We start from the raw sequence: 19973 nt of genomic DNA, 5'->3' as shown, positions 1-19973 counted from the left end.
CTGACACTCAGAGAAGTTACAGTATAAGGACTCTCAGCTAGTAATTGGCAGAGATGGGATTGGAATTCAGGTCTCCTGACTTCAAACAGGTTATTCTTCCATCCTCAGTGGCATTTCCTATCTCAACTAATATGTCTCTTCTTTAAACTCTAGAAACATTTAATGAGCACCTACTATAAAAATCAGGTATGGCTCTAGGTGCCAAATAGTGCACACTCCCAATTTCTATGAATAACTCCCAGTATTAGTTCATTAAATCCTTGAAGTGACTCCATTGTTGCCTGTTGGAGCTATTATTAGCCCTGTTTTGCAAATGAGGAAGCTTGGGTGCAAGGAGGCTAAGGAACTTTGCTGAAATCATGCTGCTGGAAAGTGCAGCGGCTGCCTGAGCCACAGGGCAGTGATGTTGTTTTTCCTCTAAGATGCACAACAGCTCGGCTTTGTTGGGATCCGCACTTTAAGAATAAACAAGGGAAGAAATTAACAAGTGATTTCAGATAAGCGATCAGTGAAGACTATGAAAGTTTAGAACTTCACAATATAGTGAAAGAGATCTGTGGGAAAGTTGCTGTAAATTAAAGGAAGACCTTTACGACGACGGGATCCTGTTTGATCTGAGGTATGAATCACCTACACGAGAACCTAGGGGAAGGGAGTTCCAGGAATAGGGAACAACACGTGCAGAAGTCCTGAGGTGGGAGGCAGGTCACTAGGGTTCATAAATCCCATGATAATGGCTCTCGTGGTTGTTCATCGATGTCCAGTTTGTCCACACTGTGCTGAAATTATAGAATGCTGAAATTGGGAGAAACTTACAGATGATCCAAACCCCTGGTTTGCTAGAAGTGGCATGAGGGGTCACAGAGCTAGCACCCAGTACAACTGCAGCATGGAAGCAGGGGCAGTGTTCCAAGTCCCTGCTGTCAGGATGTCTGTTCCCTGAGCATTGTTAGGCCTGGCTTCAAGGGAGGGGGCTGGCACCCTGCCGGTGCCAGACGTGGGGTGCATCTCAAATTTCCTCTCCTTTTTGCCCATCCCAGGTTGAACCAACCATCACCTGGCCAACCTTCCACTAAACCTCAAGTCTACTCTGGAAATATATGATCCCAGTCCTCCCTGCCAGAGATGTACTGGCTTCCTGGTTTAGTTTTCCTTCCCTTTCATCCCAGCAGGTGATCCATGACATGGGGGCACACCAGCTTTTGACCTGGTGCAAACTCGTGTATCTCTCGGCACACCAAGGCCCCTCACCTGGCTCTAGGCTGATCTTTCCAAGTTCAGCCCTCATGTGGGGCTTAGACCACTGGGCACGGCTGACTCAGTGAATCCTTGAGCCAAGAGAGCTCATGCCTGCTCTTTCTGGCAGTTTATCCTTAATGCTCAGACTTGCTTAGTATTCTTGCCAAATATAGAATTCAGCTCAGTGGCTTGAGGAAGTTGTTGCTATGCCTTTTGTGAACTGAAAACTCTGGTTCAGTAAAACGACTCATGGTTTGATGTTGACACTTGATCCTTTCCCCTGCCACTTCCTGAATTCCCTAAGCCACAGCCTTTTGACCCCCAGATCATATGAAAACACATCCTTGTAAAAGCTGTTTGTTTGGACATGGGAGTGTCACCCACAGCTAGCGGAGATGCTCACAGCACTCTTTGCCCGGCGCTTCCCTACACAATAGTAAGGATGAAACCCACCCTTCACTTGCAAGACTCCGTCTCGCTTCCTGCCTTTCTTCCCCTCCTCTTGTCATGGCTGTTTGTAGATGACCTTTTACGAACATGATTTCCAATGGGAATGTTTCACAGTAGAAATATGTTCTCTCCTGAGGCCTGCTCTTGATATTTCTAGAGATTTATTTAATTGGACTCTACTTAAATCCCTCTGGGAAACATACTTTTGCCATGAAGTTGTGATGTGTTTAATTTGGGGTCTAAGATAAATGCTGGTCCTCAGGGGAGGTGGATCATTAAGCAACAGTTTTCCTTTTGTACAGTGGGCTTGTTTAATGAATAACTTTACTGGGCTTTCCTCTGTTTGTTTGTTTAGCAATGCTTCATTATTTAAACTCCTGCGCTGCAAAGCAAAGAATGCTTTCCCCTCTCTTCAGAGACCTAAACAAGCGTGGAGAGTATCTGCTTGAGCTCTTGGGGAAAACACGGCTTTGTGTTTTATGGCTCTCTTCTCCTGTTAACATTCTCCCCTCTCTAGCCTTCCAGCATGATCTCATGGATTTTTGCCCCCCTTCCTTAATCCTTCCTGATGGATTAACTGGTATTGAGCTTTTTAGTGAACAGAGGAGGAGAAGCCCTAACATGGTATCGAGTGGCCTCCCTGATACACAGAAAGTCTCCAGCTAAACCTTTCTTCAACCCAGAGAGAGGCTGCAGGAAGGACATGGGTCAGCACTGCTCCACGGGGAGAGTATAACTAATGAGGAGGCATGTGTTTTGGGGAAGAAATGGGCTCCTCTGCTTGTAGCTGGCTGTGGCACAAAGGTTCCGGAAGATTCCACAGGCACGCTTTAGGCAGCTTTCCCATCTTGACCTTGGACCACTTCTGGCTTGAATTTGAGATATGGTACCTACTTGGGCTGGCTCCCAGGGGTCAGATTCTCAGGCAGTCCGCAGCCGTGGGTATGGTACTTCCAAAGTAAGCATTATAATTTATATTTTCAAAAAGTAAGCTATAGTGGGAATTAAAAGCATTGTTGTGTTTGTCTGCTTGGGTTGCCATGACAAAATACCATAGACTGGGTGCCTTCAAGAACACACATTTATTTTCTCACAATTTTGGAGGCCAGAAGTCCGAGATCAGAATATAGGATGGTCAGGTTCTGGTGAGGTCTTCCTGGCTTGCAGATAGACACCTTCTTGCTGTGTCCTCCGTCTGAGACACACACAGAGGGACAGACCAAGGTATCTGCTGTCTCTTCTTATAAGGGTTCTAACCCCCTGTATAAGGACCCCGCCTTATAACCTCATCTAAACCTAATTATTTCTCAAAAGTCCCATCTCCAAATAATATCACATTAGGGATTAGGGCTTCAGCATGAGAATTTGGGTGGGGACAGGGAGAGACACAGTCAGTCCATAGTGGGTACAAAATGTGTATTCTGCAAAAGGAAGGGTATGAATTTTGCCCAGGTTTGGAGTATAGATAAACTGTACCATCTGCCAAATTATTAATAACTTTTTTCTCACTCTTCTCTCTCTTTCCCTTTCAAATTCATATTGATCATGTTTTATGGACTTCTAAACATTCAGGAGTTTCCTGCTGAAGTTAGATTAACATCCCAATTGCTTAACGGCTCTAAGAGGCCCTCTGCAGACTCCTGGGCCTCCTCTGATCACTCTCGCTCCCTCATTCTGCTTCATCACATTCTGTCCCTTTGAGTCATCAAGGCCTCATGAGTGTCCTGCCTTGGCCTCTAGTGCAGTCCTCTCTGCCTCAACTGTTCTCCTGGGTCCCCTCCCCTCTAGCCGTTTTCCAAACCGGTCAATCCCTTCTTATCCCCAGAGAGGCTGCCCTGAAACCTGATCTAATCGGCCCCCTCTCACAGCATCCAAGACATGGAGGGCACCTCATGGCCCTCATTGTCATTAATCATTATCTTTTTATTTGTGTTTTATATGTTGATCATCCATCTCCTCCCATTGGACCCTGACCGATGGGGAGGGAGGGAGGTGGGGAGAGGGAAGGGGCATCGTCAGCCTGTCACTCAAATCTTAAAATATCTGGGAGGGCTTGCTCTCAGATAAAAGAGATTTTCTAAATATTTACTTATATATTTGACTGTGCTGTGTCTTAGTTCAAGTTTCCAGGCTCTTAGTTCCCTAACCAGTGATTGAACTTAGGCCCCTTGCACTGGGAGAACAGAGTCTTAACCGCTGGACTGTCAGGAAAGTCACTAAAAGAGATTTTAAAAGTTGTGTTCATGTAACAGGTGTGTCTGTTTAGAAAACCCATAGGCCTGAGCTGTGTGTTTGTGATGTGCCTTTCTCCCTAGGAACTGGTTGGCCTGGGATGAAATAGGTAAAGTTTAGATGTGGAGGGACCAGAAGGAAATCTGAACTTTTCACGTTTTCAGGAACAAGAGGCTTGAACTTGGCTGTCTTTTCTATCAGCCCCTCTATATACTGTCTGTAGTTTGATAGGTGCACTTTTTAGCAGAAAGCTGTTCCCTTGATTGAATCCCAAAGCTCTGTCTTGAAAAGAAGAGCTATTGCGTTAATTTCTTTAATTGGCATTTTTGTGAGTGGGTGTGAAGGTCAGTCTCACGGCAGATGAACTCCCAATGGAAATGAAGTCCATAACGTGGGACTTTGGACAGACTGGGGGGAGAAGGGTGCAGCTGGACCCATAGAGGTCAGCTCCAACCAGTCCAGGCTCGGCCTAAGGGAGCATGGACAACTTCTCTTGCCCCTCAGGCTGAAGAAGTGACTTGGAAAAACCAATTATGCCTGCCCTCTGCCTTCCAGGTTGCTGCTGCTATTGTTCAGTCCCTAAGTCATGTCCCACTCTTTGAGACCCCATGGACTGTAGCCTGCCAGATGTCCCTGTCCTTCACCGTCTCCTGGAGTTTGCTCAGATTTCTATCCATTGAATTGGTGATGCTCTCTAACCATCCTCTGCCTCCCTGTTCTCCTTTTACCTTCAGTCTTTCCCAGAATCAGCATCTTTTCCAATGAGTCTGCCCTTCCCATTGGGTATGCCAAAGTACTGGAGCTTCAGCTTCAGTCCTTCCAATGAATATTCAGGGTTGATTTCCTTTAGGATTAACTGGCTTGATCTGCCTTCAAGATGGTGCTTCCTGAAACTTTTAGGAGACAGAATGGGGAGGGTGATGTAAAGATGGTATTCTCTACACTCAGGGGCCTCGTGGTGTGTGTGTTGGGGGTTGGGGGGACAGGAGGGAGGCTTGACCACTTTTCCCATCTTCGCTTCAACTCTTTAAAAATAGGTTTCAAAAATATTGTGTGGATCCATTGGACATTTAAGCATCAAACATGTTCCAGGTAGAATCTCCCTTTTGTTTTCTTTCCAAAGTGTTTTATGAGAGAGGCAGGGGGAGGGTGGGGAGGGAGAAAGAGAAGCTAACAGAGGTAGGCTAGCAGGACGGGGGTCAAAGGGTGTTTTTCCTTAAAGTCATAGTGACTTCTGCCAAACCTGAGGGGTTCCTCCTGGCTGTGGGAACTCAGCGATCTTAAGTTTGAAGCCTGCTCTCAGAAAAGTCATCTGCTCATTAAAAGAACACAAAGCTGTTTAATTGTTGTCTTTGTGGAAAATTGCATGACTGTCATCAGCTGTTGCTTCTGGCAGTGCTTTCTGTTCTAATGTAAATAAATGAGGTAACAGATTTAAAGAAACAGGCTGTATTTACATACTTGGAGAGCGAAGTATGCTCTCAAACAATCTGCCCCTGTTCTTCAAATACACACAGATTAAACTGCTCTATCCTAAACACTAGTTACTCATTAAAGCCTTAAAGTACGAATGCTAAGGAGGGGGCAACGCAAGTGCAGCACCCTTCAAGGGAAGTAACAAGAAGCTGCTTTTTTTGTGCAGTTGAGAGCTACTTCAGCAGGCTGAAATTTAATCCCCAGCTTTCTTCTCCACCAATTCAGTAGTGAGGCAACTTCTTAGAAAATTTCATTTTATTGAAATATAGTTGATTTACAATGCTGTGTTCATTTCTGCTGTCCAACAAAGTGATTCAGTTACACCCAGACATATGGTCTTTTTCGTATTCTTTTCCATTATCGTTTATCACAGAATATTGAATTTACTTCCCTATGCTATATCGTAGGACCTTGTTATTTATCTACTCTATGTCTAATAGTTTGTATCTGCTGATCCCAAACTCAAAATTCATTCCACGTTCAACTTCATTTTTGTTGCTTTTTTGTTTGTTTTTGATTTGTTTTTAAAGTAGCTTTATTGATCTATTATTTGAATACTATAAAATTAGCTCCCTTTATGTTTTGCTGAATTATAATTGCCATATATTACATTAGCCTCAGGTGTATAACATAGTGATTCAATATTCTTGTACATTACAAAATGATCACCATGCTAAGCCTAGTTTCCACCTGTCACCATACAGAGTTATTACAATATTATTGATGTTCCCTGCGCTGTGAATTTCATCCCCATGACTTACATATTTTATAGTTGGAATTTTGTACCTCTTCATCCCCTTCACTTTTTTGTCTGTCTCCTAACAAACCAAATAAACAAACAAAACAAAACTGAAACAGACTTATTAGAATCAGAGAACAAGCTGATTATGGCCCGAGTGGAGGAAGCAGGGACAACTTCTGAGCTGAGGGTAGGGCGGTAGGGTTAGAAGGAGAAACTGAAACTTTGACAACAACAGGCCAGTGTCAGCGTTTCTTGGAATGCATACAATTAAAGCTTCATTTTCAGTTTTTATAAGTCAAAGTTCCTAAGTCATTGGATCTTTCTGACTCTGTTTGCTTTCTTGAGGTAAATATTTAGGCAGGAATTAACAACAAAAAAATTCTTTCCATTGAGGGCAGTACAAAGATTCTATCTGTCAAAGAAGGAAGTGATATATTTTAAAACACAAGAAGTCAGAGCCCCCAAACAAGTTAATAATTGGAAGTAGTTGTAGAAGTATGTAGAACCAAATATTTAGCGGTAAGCACACTGCATATTATATAAAGATTTAGGAAAGAGCAAAAATTATTGCTTTTAACTCTTGATACATATTATAGCGAAGTCTTAGCTGATCCAGAGTGCTAGAGTTTATAACCTACTGAGCTGTTGCAGTAGAAAGGATGGCAAATAATCTGGAATGTTGATTTCAGGTAAGCATTAATAGTCTAAATTATGATTTTTGTCCAGCAGAAAATTCAAAGAAAGGACCATATTATTAACTCAAAATTTGAGAATATTCTAGCATAAATTTTTGAAGACTTTTCTGTTTTTTTTTTTTTCCTCTCAAAATATCACCAAATATAACTTTGTTAAATTACTATTAGGTGTAAAGATAGGGGTAATATTTATTTTGTGAGGGGCATTCTTGAAGTAATTTCCACCTATGATTTGTCACTAGGTAAGACAGACACCAGAGAGATCCTTTTACATATCTTTTAACTTACATAAGTTATTTCCAAAAAGAGATTGATCACCCATCCATGACTGAGAGATTGATCTCTTCCCTACAGTTATTGGTATCAAAACATATCAACAAATCACCTATCTTCTTATAACATGTAGCTAAGTCCTGTGTACAAAGGGATTTAAATCGGGTTATTCCTGCACTCTTTCCCTGATGCCTGATATATAATAGACTGCCTTCTACACTTGGCTTTTAAAGTACATCTGTAGAGAACTTGTATCTCCTACTAAAGAGACCAAACAGTACAAAATCCATGAGGCAAGGGACTAACAAACGAACAGATATATCTTCCCAGAACACAAATACTGCCCAAATAATCAAAATGTGCTCCTTTGAATTCAAGGTCCTAATTTTTCTTAAAGAGTTTTAACCTTTATGGTAACTTGTTGCTTATGTTTTTTCACACATTGGACAGTTCACATGTAAGCAATGAAATGACATCATTTTAAGGGTCATAGGGATACTCTTCTCTGACTCGCAGTCTCTACCAGCAACACTGTTGGACTCGGCCTTCTAAGTTTCTCTCTTCCCCCGGTAACAAAGTTGTTTCTTTATCCCTTTTGTTCTTACCTTACACCTGATGACACAGTACTTTTGACTCATTCTCCCTCTGTAATGCCACCTCACTTAGGAAAGGATATGCATTCCCTGGGGACACAACTGATCATAAAACAGTTTAGTGATACCTCCTGGTATTGAACTTGAAACCATTCCTACTATAAAATCCCCTCTTGCATCTATGACTTATGAAGACAATTTCTGAAAGAATAAGAGGTAGAAGTAATCTTTGTGGATCTAGATTATATGCCTAATATCCTATAATATTCTAATATTCCTCTCTCCTGTTAAGGTGGGTGATTTTCTTCCCTGAAAAGTATGAAAGAATCCCCCACCCACCCACCCCATCTTCTTTGAGACTTTCTACTCTGGAAGCCTGACGTCAGCTCCAATTTATTCAGGCTTTGTGAGAATAGGATCTTGAGAATCTGCTCAGATGGACTCCAGTTTCCACAGAGAACCCACAAAATAGTATCCACAAGGACCCATTTTCTAACAGTCACTTTCTCATTTATAGTGGTAATAACTCATGTAGCATCTTAGCCATATTAAGGGCTCTATGACCTAAACACTACTGTTAGCTCCACATGATGGGTGTGGAAGTTGAAATGCAAAAGTGTTAAATAACTCACCAAGGTAACACAGCTAGTTAGGAGGGAAACCACGATTCTCAGCACAAGCAATAGGGCTCCAGAATCTACGTTCTTAACCACTATCATCAAGCACCACTTTACTTTAAAAAACTAATTACCCAGTAAGAAAATCTAGACAACAAAAAGTAACAATGAATATGCTCACAGCAGGCTTGTAGAAAAGTCCATCTTGCATTCCTTTCCACTTTTGTTTGGATGTTCATGCCATTTGCTGACCTTCAGTGAGCATTTTCATTAGATTTCTGGAAAATACTCTTTTCAACTTAGCGTACAGCCAAAAAGCTGGGGTGCTAAAGTGCTGGCCATCTTTGGAAGATGGAAATGTTTTGCTTATAGATTCTGCATTTGGATGTAGTTTCTTTAATTTGCCACCCAGAGCACTGCTTCTGAATCACATTACAGAGGGCTCTTGTGTTTCTAGAGCTGGGATAGCCAAAACAGCTACAAGAGCTGAAATGCATCTATAAAGAGAGGTTTCCCACTTCAACTAGAATCCATTGCTTCAGTAGTACTCTCACCGCACTGACCTTCTGTTGGAGGAAACTCACCAGTTGCGTTTTTACATATTTTGTGGGGGTACTGTGTATTCTTTGTTGTTGCCATTCAGAATCCACATGCTGACCATACTCATTTTGGCAGAGAACCTGGTTTTGAGATAAGGTTTGAAATGTCTGCCCCCAGGACTGTTGCTCATGCCTGGGAAATATTTGCACTGATAACTGCGAGGAATTTTGTGTCTGGAGAGATCACTCAGTCTGTGAGACTTGGGGGCACAGGGGAGAGAAGCGAAGGGAGGGGAGAAGAGGCATTTGATTGAAAACACTCAATTCTCCTCTGGCAAAACCAGGAATCCAAAGACATGCAGACTTTTCTTGGGAAAGCTAGGATGAAGAAAATGAAATCAGATGCTTTGTTTAGGAAAGACAGGATGCTGTTGCTTTCTTTATAATAAAAGTATATTATTTAAACTATAAAATTGCTCAGATACCTTGGTTCCTAGTTCCTCTTCGATAAACTTTTAAAATAAAAGCTCTCGAACATTAGCTTATCTATCATTTAGAGTCTTTATATTAAGCACAATTTTTTTCTGGGTTAGAACCTCATATCTTGAAGCTCTTTTATTAATTCAGTTTGTACTTTATTTTTCCTCCTTTTCTGGCTTCTTTAGAAATTTTTTTGAGATATCTAGTTTTCTTTTTTTCATGAAAGTATAGTTGATTTACAATGTTGTATTAATTCCTGGTGTATAGCAAAGTGATTCAGTTACACCTATATACACATTCTTTTTTAAAATTTTCTTTTCCACTGTGGTTTATCATAGGGTATTGAATATAGTCCTCTGTGCTATACAGTAGGACTTTGTTGTTTATCCATTCTATATATAAAAGTTTACATCTGCTAACCCCAACCTCACACTCCACCCCTCCCCTAAATTCCTCCCCTTTGGCAACCACCAGTGTGTTCTTTATCCATGATTCTGTTTCATAGATAGATTCATTTCTGTCGTGTTTTATATTCCACATATAAGTGATATCACATGGTATTTGTCTTAGAATTTTTTTTTAGGTCTTTAAAATGGTAGTTTCCCAAAGTAATGAAAAAGGTGCTTAATATGTGCTATATATTGTTTCAAAATACTTTATTCTTATAAATCAGTTTAATTCTCAAGACTGTCGATAAGGTAGGTGACCCTGTTTCACCTGTGGGGAAACGGAGAAGCCGAGAGGTAAGGACCTTGTACAAGGTCTCGTTGCCAGTGTTTGGCAGTGCTGGGATTCAGGCTGAGCAGTCTGGACTCAGAATCACTGCACTGCGTTGAGGGTTCTCACAAACTTCAGAGTCAGCAGATCTGCTGAAGGTGAGGGCAGCAGCAATGATGACATTGTAGTAATGAAATATTATTTATCAAATGCCCGATCATATGTTTACATAGGTATCCTATACCATGATTCTTTGGGTGGGTGATATTATGCCCACTTCACAGATCAGTAAACTGAGGCTTAATGAGGAAAAGAGATTTGTACCAGGTCTTACAACTCTCGTGAGACAGAATCACAGTTGCAATCTGTATCTGACTGCCTCTTACCCTTCTCTTAACCACCATGCTACATTGCCTCTGTCATCTTGTAATGTTCCTATGTTGTCCTAGCAAATACAAGATAATCAAAACTCCTCATGAAGTGACCAGTCTGTTTGGCTTCTATGGGATGTGGTAAGGTAGGGAGGAGGGAAAGTCGTTGGAAGAGAGAACCACATGAGCCCTCCTCCTTCCCTTCATTTCCAAACCCCTAAGGGAAGAAAACAGTCCTCCCTACAGACATCTCTCTCAAAGCCACTACTATAAGATTCTACTGGTTCATTTTGCTGTAAGCACCATCCTCAGAGTTCTTTAACTGCAGTATCTTGATGTGCATGACCCTTAGGGAGAACTGATGCTGACATTGGTCAGCAGACTGGCAGTTGAACAGACTGTTTGTTCATATCCTTCAATGAGCGTTTCCTTGTCTAGTTAATATGTGTGAATTAGAATATTTCCTTTTCTATCCACTCTGCCTCCAAAGATTCGATGAACAGAGTTCCCACATGGCTTAAACATACACATAATTTCGCACGTGAGCACCCCCTGGGATCCGGAGCATTTTGTGTCTGTCTGTCTCCAATTCCCTCTCTTCCCCTCCCCTATGGGTTTTCTCCCCCCATTAGGCAAATGGAAGGCTCATGCCACCTGTTAGCATTACGTCATTGGCTCCCCAGAACACAGTTGCACCAAAGGCCTTAAACAAAGTAGTTCTTCTTGTATTGTTTGCACTCAAAGAGCTGATATCATGCCAACTGATGTCATTGTATGTCTTTGTGTAACTGCTATGGCAACTGGGCAGGTGGGGAGTCTCCAGCTGATGTCATTGGGGAAGGAGGTGTAGAGACAGAATTTTAAAAAGCTCTATGCTGCTTTTTTTCTGTGTGTGTGGTTTTCTGGCGTGCAGTTTTTTTTTTTTTCAAACTAGCTGCTTTTAAGACAAATTACAGCTTGAGTACCCGAAATAAGAACACAGAGAAGCCTCCCCCCCTCCTCCACCTACCCCCTAAAGGCTTCTTTTGAGTTTGTTTTGTTGTTCTGTCCTCTCATCTTATATGGAAAACTGTAACAACTGTCTTTTTCTTAAGGAAAAAAAAGTGAACTAGGTTCCCATCACAGAACTGGTGTGGAACTGTTTGCTAGGATTTTATGGAGCCAGAGCTGAGCAGACTTCTAAATAACTCTTCAGTCTCTTTCGTGGAGCTTGTGTTGGTGATGGTGGGTAATTTCAAATTCTTGTTTAGATATTTCACTAATGAAGTTTTTTCTGGTAATCTCCATTTCTTCCATCTGCTTGAAAAATGATCCCTTTGGATCCAGACAAACTTTTTACTTTAATCATTATTTCATAGCAGAGTGAACTAATAAGATGTAAAGGCAGAATTTAATTCTAGAAATTAATTAAAATGAATCTGTAGCTCTTGTTTTTCTTTTCAAATATGTTTAGACACAGATGGTCATGATAGTACTCCTTTCAAATCACCTTTGAGTCATGGCTGCATCTTAATGAAAATAGTGATTTCCCGGGTTTTTACAACTTGTGTGCAACTGGCTGTGAACAGCACTGAGTCTTGGTCTGGGTTACAGCCTGGAGCTTCCTGATGCGGTTGGCAGAGATGAGACTTGAAATGGAGCAGGACATAGATTCAGAAACTGGTGAACAGTTCGACTTCCTGTATTTATTTTAACACAACCATATCCTGTTCACACTTATGTTTCCTCTCTTATCTCCTCAAACTATCAAGAGAGAAGTAAGGCATCTGTCTGGAGGACAGAGGGAGTGGTAAATGTTGTGTTCTGATGACTTTCAGCTTCTAGGAGATCTCCAGCTTCTGCCTGTGTTCAAAGGGAAGGCCAGAGTGTATCTGATTGATAAGAATTAGAGCTCGCTGAGTAGGTAATACTGTCAACTCTGATTTCATAGCCCTTACATGCACATTGTGTAACTTGACCTTCATAATAATCCTTTGGGCTTACCCACAAACACATCTACCAAATATTAAAGAAAAAGTTTAAACAACAGACTATAATCCATACATTTCCTAATTTAAACGAGTGCTCTTTTTTGCATGGTTCTTTAGCTTTTGATCATGTGGATGGTGAACATTTTTTAATCAGCTTTTTTCATTTAATATTAAATAGAAACATAGTCTTTATTTTCATATGCCTTTCACAACTTTGAATGGCTACATAATATTGTACCTGGGTGACTGACAACTTTTCTCTTTTCAAAAATGTTTTTGTTTTTTACTTGGCCTTTCTAGAAAACAGATACTGCTGTAGTGAACATCTTTATGCATCTAGCTGGATATCTTTGGGCAGAAGATTTCCTTAAAATATATATTCCCATAAATGATACTGCATTTGATGAGGGGGAGGTCTGCATATTTTGTATGGATCTCTGTATGCTGCTGCTGCTGCTAAGTCGCTTCAGTGGTGTCCAACCCTGTGCGACCCCATAGATGGCAGCCCACCAGGCTCCCCCGTCCCTGGGATTCGCCAGGCAAGAACACTGGAGTGGGTTGCCATTTCCTTCTCCAATGCATGAAAGTGAAAAGTGAAGTCACTCAGTCCTGTCCAACTCTTAGCGACCTAATGGACTGCAGCCTACCAGGCTCCTCTGTCCATGGGATTTTCCAGACAAGAGTACTGGAGTGGGGTGCCATTGCCTTCTCCGGATCCCTGTATACCAGATTCCTAATCACACTAAGAGGTATATGTCATTACCCTCATTTTACAGATGGGAAATTTGAGGCCGAGAGAGAGAAATTAACTTATCCAGATCACAGACCCAGGAAGTGGTGGAACTGGGATTATAACCAAGATAATCTGGGTTCTTCTAAGGTCCTTGCTTGTAACCACTCTCTTGTTTGGGAGCAAACTTGGCCTTCTGGGTGAGGTGAGCTTACAAAGGGTGCAAGTCACACACCTCCACTGCCCAGTTAGTTACTGGCAGAAATTCTACACCCGAGGAAGTCATCTGTGCCTTCCTGGGCTCCTAAAGTGCAAGGCTGTATATAGGCCACTGAGCATATGACTCTTAGGGGCAGATCAAATGTGCGGCTAATGAAATTGCCTGATGCTTCGTGGAACTCTTTCCAGGGGAACATGCCCCAGTTTGGATAAAAGGCATAAACCCAAACTACTGCATGCAGCCTCCGAAATTTGCCCTGGGTCTCCCAACGGACTTTCATTTGTGTTTTGATTTTCTTTCTAAAAAAATACAATAAGCAACTACACACATTCATTCTTCCGCCAGCTCTGAAGTTCGAGGGGGGAGTCATTCTCACTTCCTATGTTTGTGTTCCAGGTGGACTTAGCAGTTTTAAGCAGAACCATGAAAACCTCTGTGACAACTCCCTCCAGCTCCAAGAGTGCCGGGAGGTGGGGGGCGGCGCGTCTGCGGCCTCGAGCATGCTACCTCAGTCCATCCCCAGCACCCCCGACATCGAGAACGCCGAGCTGACGCCCATCTTGCCCTTCCTGTTCCTTGGCAACGAGCAGGACGCTCAGGACCTGGACACGATGCAGCGGCTGAACATCGGCTACGTCATCAACGTCACCACCCACCTGCCCCTCTACCACTACGAGAAAGGCCTGTTCAACTACAAGCGGCTGCCGGCCACCGACAGCAACAAGCAGAACCTGCGGCAGTACTTTGAAGAGGCTTTTGAGTTCATCGGTAACTATCTCCCACGGGGAACTCTCATCTTCCACCTTCCTTTTCCCTCCAGCTTTTTGCTTTGATAGCAGGTCCAAGATTTCTGCCTGAGCTGCAGAAAAGCTACGCGGAAGTGTTTTTGGGCTCCACCATCTGGTGCAGAGTATTCTCCTACGTCATAACCCGGCAAGTGTTTTGGAGCCATGGTTATCAAAGTACAGTCATTCAGCTGGGTTGGGAATCCATTCAGTGAGACCTCCTCATCTCTCCAGTTCTTAGTGAAAAAGTGGCAGGGGTTAGCATCGAGATGTTCTATGACATCATCTCAAAAGAGTTGGTAGAAAGGAAGAAGTTGGTGGTCAAAGCAGGTGCAGGCGTATATGGTCTACTGAGATTCCTTGGCGTCTTGTAGGGAATAAAATATAGCCTGCCCTCTGGTGAGCTTCCCTGTGTCTCAGACAGTAAAGGATCCATCTGCAATGCGGGAGACCTGGGTTGGGAAGATCCCCTGGAGGAGGGCATGGCAACCTACTCCAGTCTTGCCTGGAGAATCCCCATGGGCAGAGGAGCCTGGCGGGCTGCAATCCATGGAGTTGCAGAGTTGTTCATGACTGGGTGACTAAGCACAGCAGAGCACAGTATCCACAGGTTCCACCTCTGCAGATTCAGCCAACCACTGATGGAATTTCTGGATATGGAGGGCTGATTGTACTGTGCCATTTTATATAAAGGGACTTGAACATCCATGGATTTTATCCATGGAAGTAGAGGGATCCAGGAACCAATGCCCTGCAGGTTCTGAGTGCTAGCTGTATTGTAAATATGACACGGGCTTCTAAGCTCATCTGTGTCTCCCTTACCTTGAGTCAATTGCCACTGCTTGAGATCAAGGTAGCATTTGCTGAAGGAGTGTTTCTGAAGGATATTTTTCAGAAACATAGTGCTATAGTGAACATCTTTATGTATCACATCCGTGCAAAGGTGGCGGGGGGAGTGGGGAGTAGTATTCCCCTTCAGTTTTCTTTGTCTCTCCATTCTTAAAGGTTGTGTAGCCAAAGGGTGTGAAGTTGAGTGCTCATGAGATGATGCTAGATTTCCTTAGTTCACCCAGGCTCATTGAAGTAGAAAAGATCAAATAGTATAGCCCATGTAGTTCTCAAGGAGAGAAAGTTCTAGTAGCAGCAGGCTTTACTTTCCAGAAGAAAGCAACAACCAGCCTAACCCTAATCCTCAACTTTAACTTTTGCTGCTTCTAAGCCTCAAACTGTTGCAAGGCTTAAATGATCATTTGGAGAGGACCTGGTACTCAACAATTTTTTTTTCTCAAGTGACTCCAGTCTTTCTTATACAAAAGAGTGACCCAGTCCTTTTCCTAAATATTGTAGCAGGTTGTTACTGGCCTCTGTCTCAGGAAGAATGCACTCATGTTCAATGCTTCTTTGTCAGAAAAAAAAAAAAAAAACAACTTGGATTTATCAGCCATTGAAGGAGGTAGATTTGCTGTAGAGTTGGCAGCTCTGGTCACTTGGCCCAGGCATTTTCTTGCTAATCTTGCCTGGTTTTGCAGGGCTATGAAATGTTCAATCTGGAAGGAAATTCCAAGTGGTCACTAAACTCAGAAAAGTAAAGTGACTTCTCCTAGATTGTAGGAACTTGGAGAAGGGACCAGAGCCTAATGCTCTTGACTCCAAGGCCAGACACTGGGGCTAGATGCTTGGGCAGTGTTTACAAGGCTCTATTATTGGGTTGGCCAAAAAATTTGTTTGGATTTTTCTGTAAGTCAAATGTTACAATAGTTCTAATGCATAATGCTTGTGGATGTAAAGATACCTTAAATTCTTTATTAATGATATCTGAATCAAACTTTGAGTCCCAAGGGAGAAAAGTTTGCATCCAAGTAGATGAGGAACTTCCTGGTTGACATATGATGTCATGAGTGCAATTTTTTGTCTTAGTTCCAGTTGAGAGAAGTTAGGAAATTGTTTTCTGTTTAATGAGTAGCGTCAGATGTGCTTAGGGTCTAAGAGGATTTCGATCAAAGCACCCACATTCCTTATAAATTATTCAGGCTCACCTGGTTTTTTAGAAAGAAAACAAAACAAACAAAAAAAAAAAAATAAATAGCGTTAAAGCCTGGAAACAGGTCCACATCACACCCTGAACAGGCACAATTTTAAAATTTTCATTGTTATATCATTGGGTAAACTGAAATCTTACAGTCTTGCTTTAAGAAAAACACACCCTGTTTTAGAAACATAATAGCATTCACAGAGAGGCTGATGTAAACTAAGCAGAGTCTAGGTTTAGGACTTAACTATGACAGTTGGTTATTGCTGTGTCGGCTGATATTATTCCTGTATTTCCTTGTGCCTGGTTAGTATTACTCCCATTATTCAGATCGGGGGATTGAGCCTCTGAGGAGTTACAGGATTCATGCAAGTTCCTCTGCAAGGTGGAACCATGGCCAGACCTAGCCCTTTGTGGCTCATCTTCTTAATCCCCATGCTTCCCACTCTTGGGGTGGAGGCCATTAAATAGTGTGTGCTAAAAAGAAGAAATTGAAAACAGGAGATGCTTTTGTAAAATACTGTTATCTATGAGAAGTAAGTCAAATCTCTGAATTTTTAAGATGAAAATTTGCACGATGTTTGTTTTATTGAGCTATGAGTGAGTAACCAGTAGAAGTAGTTTATGTTAAAATGTGGCTCTCCTTTACATACTCCTTTCCTAGTCTTCTAATTGGTATATTTTTCAGGGATACTCTCTTTGGGATGACTTTTATCGGGTTAGCCAAAAAGTTCTCTCGGGTCTTCGTATGCTCCAAGAACCCAAATGAACTTTTTGGCCAAGCCAATAGTTTAGAAGTGTCACTAAGAATTCATTCAGACAGTGCCCACAAGCTGTTCTCCTGGGTTTTTAATATATCTGAAAACCTTTAAAGTATTATCTTTTTCAATTGCCCTGGATTCTGAGCCATCACTGAAATTCCTCTGTCTTCCATGTCATTACCATGTTAGAACAACATGCATGGATGTGAGGGGATTGGACAGTTCAGATGGAGGTCACACCCTGTGCCTGAATACTGCAAGTCTTTAGTTTTGCAACAGTAGGGCTTTTTGGTGAGATGCTGAACACAGTAACTTTCTAGTTTTGTTCCTTTAGCCTCCTTCAGCATTTCCTAAGACTGAAACTCTTTATCTATTTAATACTAGTTCCTGTACAGAGCAGTTCTACAATATAAAAAAAGAAGTGCTTTTTCTCTATCACAGGTGGGAGGGACATTGTTAATAACACTAGTTTCAATAAGTGACACAGTGTGACGATGGGAATTAGCATCCTTAATCAGAAGGGTCTACTTAACCAGTGACTTGTTTAACATTTAGGCTGATGATGTCATGGCTCCTTCCTCAGTTGACCACCATCACCTGTGAAGTCCACTATTATGGTGAATGACTCTTTCACCTAGTCTTCTGTCTAAATGTAGAAATGTAGGTTCTTATTCAAGCTAATGTGGCTTTTAGCCAGTTCTGGAGGTTGTGACATAAACAGACACAAATAGGAGATTATACTTAGTTTCCAAACCATTTTAATGTCGTCTTTCTCTACAAAATATGGCGTCATCAAGTCTAGATAAACGCTAACCTCTCTCCCTCCATCTCTCTTTCCCCTCCCCGGCACCTCTTGCTTTTCTCCCTCATTCCAGAGGAAGCTCACCAGTGTGGGAAGGGGCTGCTCATCCACTGTCAGGCGGGGGTGTCCCGCTCTGCCACCATCGTCATTGCTTACTTGATGAAGCACACGCGGATGACCATGACTGATGCTTATAAATTTGTCAAAGGCAAACGACCAATTATTTCCCCAAACCTTAACTTCATGGGGCAGTTGCTGGAGTTTGAGGAAGACCTGAACAACGGTGTGACACCGCGAATCCTTACACCAAAGCTGATGGGTGTGGAGACAGTTGTGTGACCATAGTCTGGCTGGAAAGGATGACTGTTCTCCATTAGGAGATGAAGAGGAAGGAATATGGATTCTTTCTTTTCTTTTTTCTCTTTTTTTTTTTTTTAGATGGGGGTAAAGTTTGTGAATGGAAGCAAACTTGTTTAAAAACTTTATTTTTAACCAGTGTGAGAAGAATTTAACTTTTGATGCCATTGAGATTTACTTCCCACCAACTGACAAAGCAGGGAGTCTAAAGAAATAATTTTTTTAAGCCAACAATAAAAATATCATAAAACCTGTTTCTTCCCCTTTTCCTTTTAAGCTATTTGTAGAGTTTACGATTAACTAGTCTGTGCAGGTTCATAGACCGAAGATACTACACTTTAAACCAATTAAAAAGAACCCAAAGTAAGTAGAAAAGACATTGAATCATGAAGACCTAGGATCTGCCTGACCTGTCCTTACAGAAAACAAAAACCCAACCAAACCAAGCCCTGCTGTGCTCACTGGTGCAAAGAGAAGACCAGGGCAGCTTAAGTGGTCTAAGAACCCTTCACATTCTTTAAAGAGACAAAGGATTCTGTTGATTTTGTGTGTTTCATACTCTGGATTATTTTTCTTCCCTCTCTGTGTTTAAGAGATTTTTTTTTTTTCAAATAGCAAGGAACTGACCATTATACCATATGCCTTCACTGGCTTCTCGTGCAATAATATGGTGTTTTGAGTGTGCAAATGAGTTAGAGTTGGCAGCTTAAAAATAGACAAATAGTGAAAAGTTGCCAGCTTGGAGATAGAAAGGAATTAAACAAAACCAGTTACTTTCTTTCCCACCTTTTTCCTTTTTTTTTTCTTTGATTTGATTCTGGTTATAGTGCCATAAACCTTGTTACATATGTATATCAGAATGTAAAAAAAAAAAAAGACAAAAATTTATTTAAAAATATTTTTCGCAAAAAAACTTGGTGTGTTTCTGTTGATTGTGTAAAAATTTTATTTTCATTATATAAATGAAAATCATTTGGAAATGTGTCTTTTTCCTCTTCTTTTCCTCAATTCAAGTATCTCTTACCTCTTGTAAGGTGTCCATGTAACGTAACTGAAAGTAAACACAAATTTTTGATACAGGGATAGAGAGATGAGGGAGAGGAAATATTCTCTGGCCTCAGTGTGAAGCAGAGAGAATTAGCAAGGAAGTGAAAAAGCTCTAGTCTGCCGGGTCACGGTCCCCTCTATGGTCACAGTCCTGCCATCCACTTCTGCCAGTGTAATTCCTCTTGCAAAGGGGAAACCTCAGGTAATCTCCTTGAGAAAGGTGTGAGGTTTTACACCACACCTCGGTGTGATGCCTGGGTGACCAGGTCACAGCCAGATTGATGGGTTAGAATTCTCTGATCTCCCCAGTGGCGCTTTGATCAATATCTGTGACCCCTACAATAACAATATTGTAGGGGTCTTGATATCCCCCTTCCATTGTCATTTACCCACTTGGCATCTTTGGGAACATTAATCATGAAGCATTGCAGGCCGCTTCTTTACCATCTGAGCCACCAGGGAAGACCTGGTACATACTGCAACACACCGCTGTCTCCTACTTTTCTGCCAGCAACCTGAATTCAACTTCATAAGTACAGCTTCCCCAACACACTTGGTTAATACATAGTTGGTATTCCATGGGTTCCCAGTCCACAGAGGAGTAGGGAGGGTGTAGGGGAAGAACACAAATCAAATGTTTTCCATGTTTTATTAAAAATAGAAGCATCGAGGGAATTGGCCATAGGGAGGATTCACAGCAAATTAAAATTTGCCCAAGGTGAGTAAAAAAGAATGATTTTGAAATTTCCAATTCTATATGAGTATATTTGGACATAATATCCTTGTGAACATTTTCTGACCAGTGTTATAATGAAATATTTTTGACATTTTAAAAATAGCTTTTCTAT

The 19973-nt window shown here is 41.7% G+C and overlaps 1 protein-coding gene across 1 annotated transcript in view; it reads left to right on the top strand.

Annotated features, from left to right (window-relative positions):
- Positions 1–18332, top strand: part of DUSP10 (dual specificity phosphatase 10) — a 39476-nt gene extending 21144 nt beyond the window's left edge. Inside the window, exons 3-4 of the mRNA XM_061160076.1 lie at positions 13741–14112; positions 17795–18332. Of these exons, the coding sequence (XP_061016059.1) occupies positions 13741–14112; positions 17795–18060 (638 nt within the window). The 3' untranslated portion in view covers positions 18061–18332. The remainder of the gene's footprint in view (positions 1–13740; positions 14113–17794) is intronic.
- The last annotated feature ends 1641 nt before the right edge of the window (positions 18333–19973 follow it).

The sequence above is a fragment of the Dama dama genome, chromosome 14 (assembly GCF_033118175.1).
Source record: "Dama dama isolate Ldn47 chromosome 14, ASM3311817v1, whole genome shotgun sequence".
In the NCBI taxonomy this organism is placed as follows: Eukaryota; Metazoa; Chordata; class Mammalia; order Artiodactyla; family Cervidae; genus Dama; species Dama dama.
Note: the sequence above shows the minus strand (reverse complement) of the source record. Positions and strands in the feature narration are given on the sequence as shown.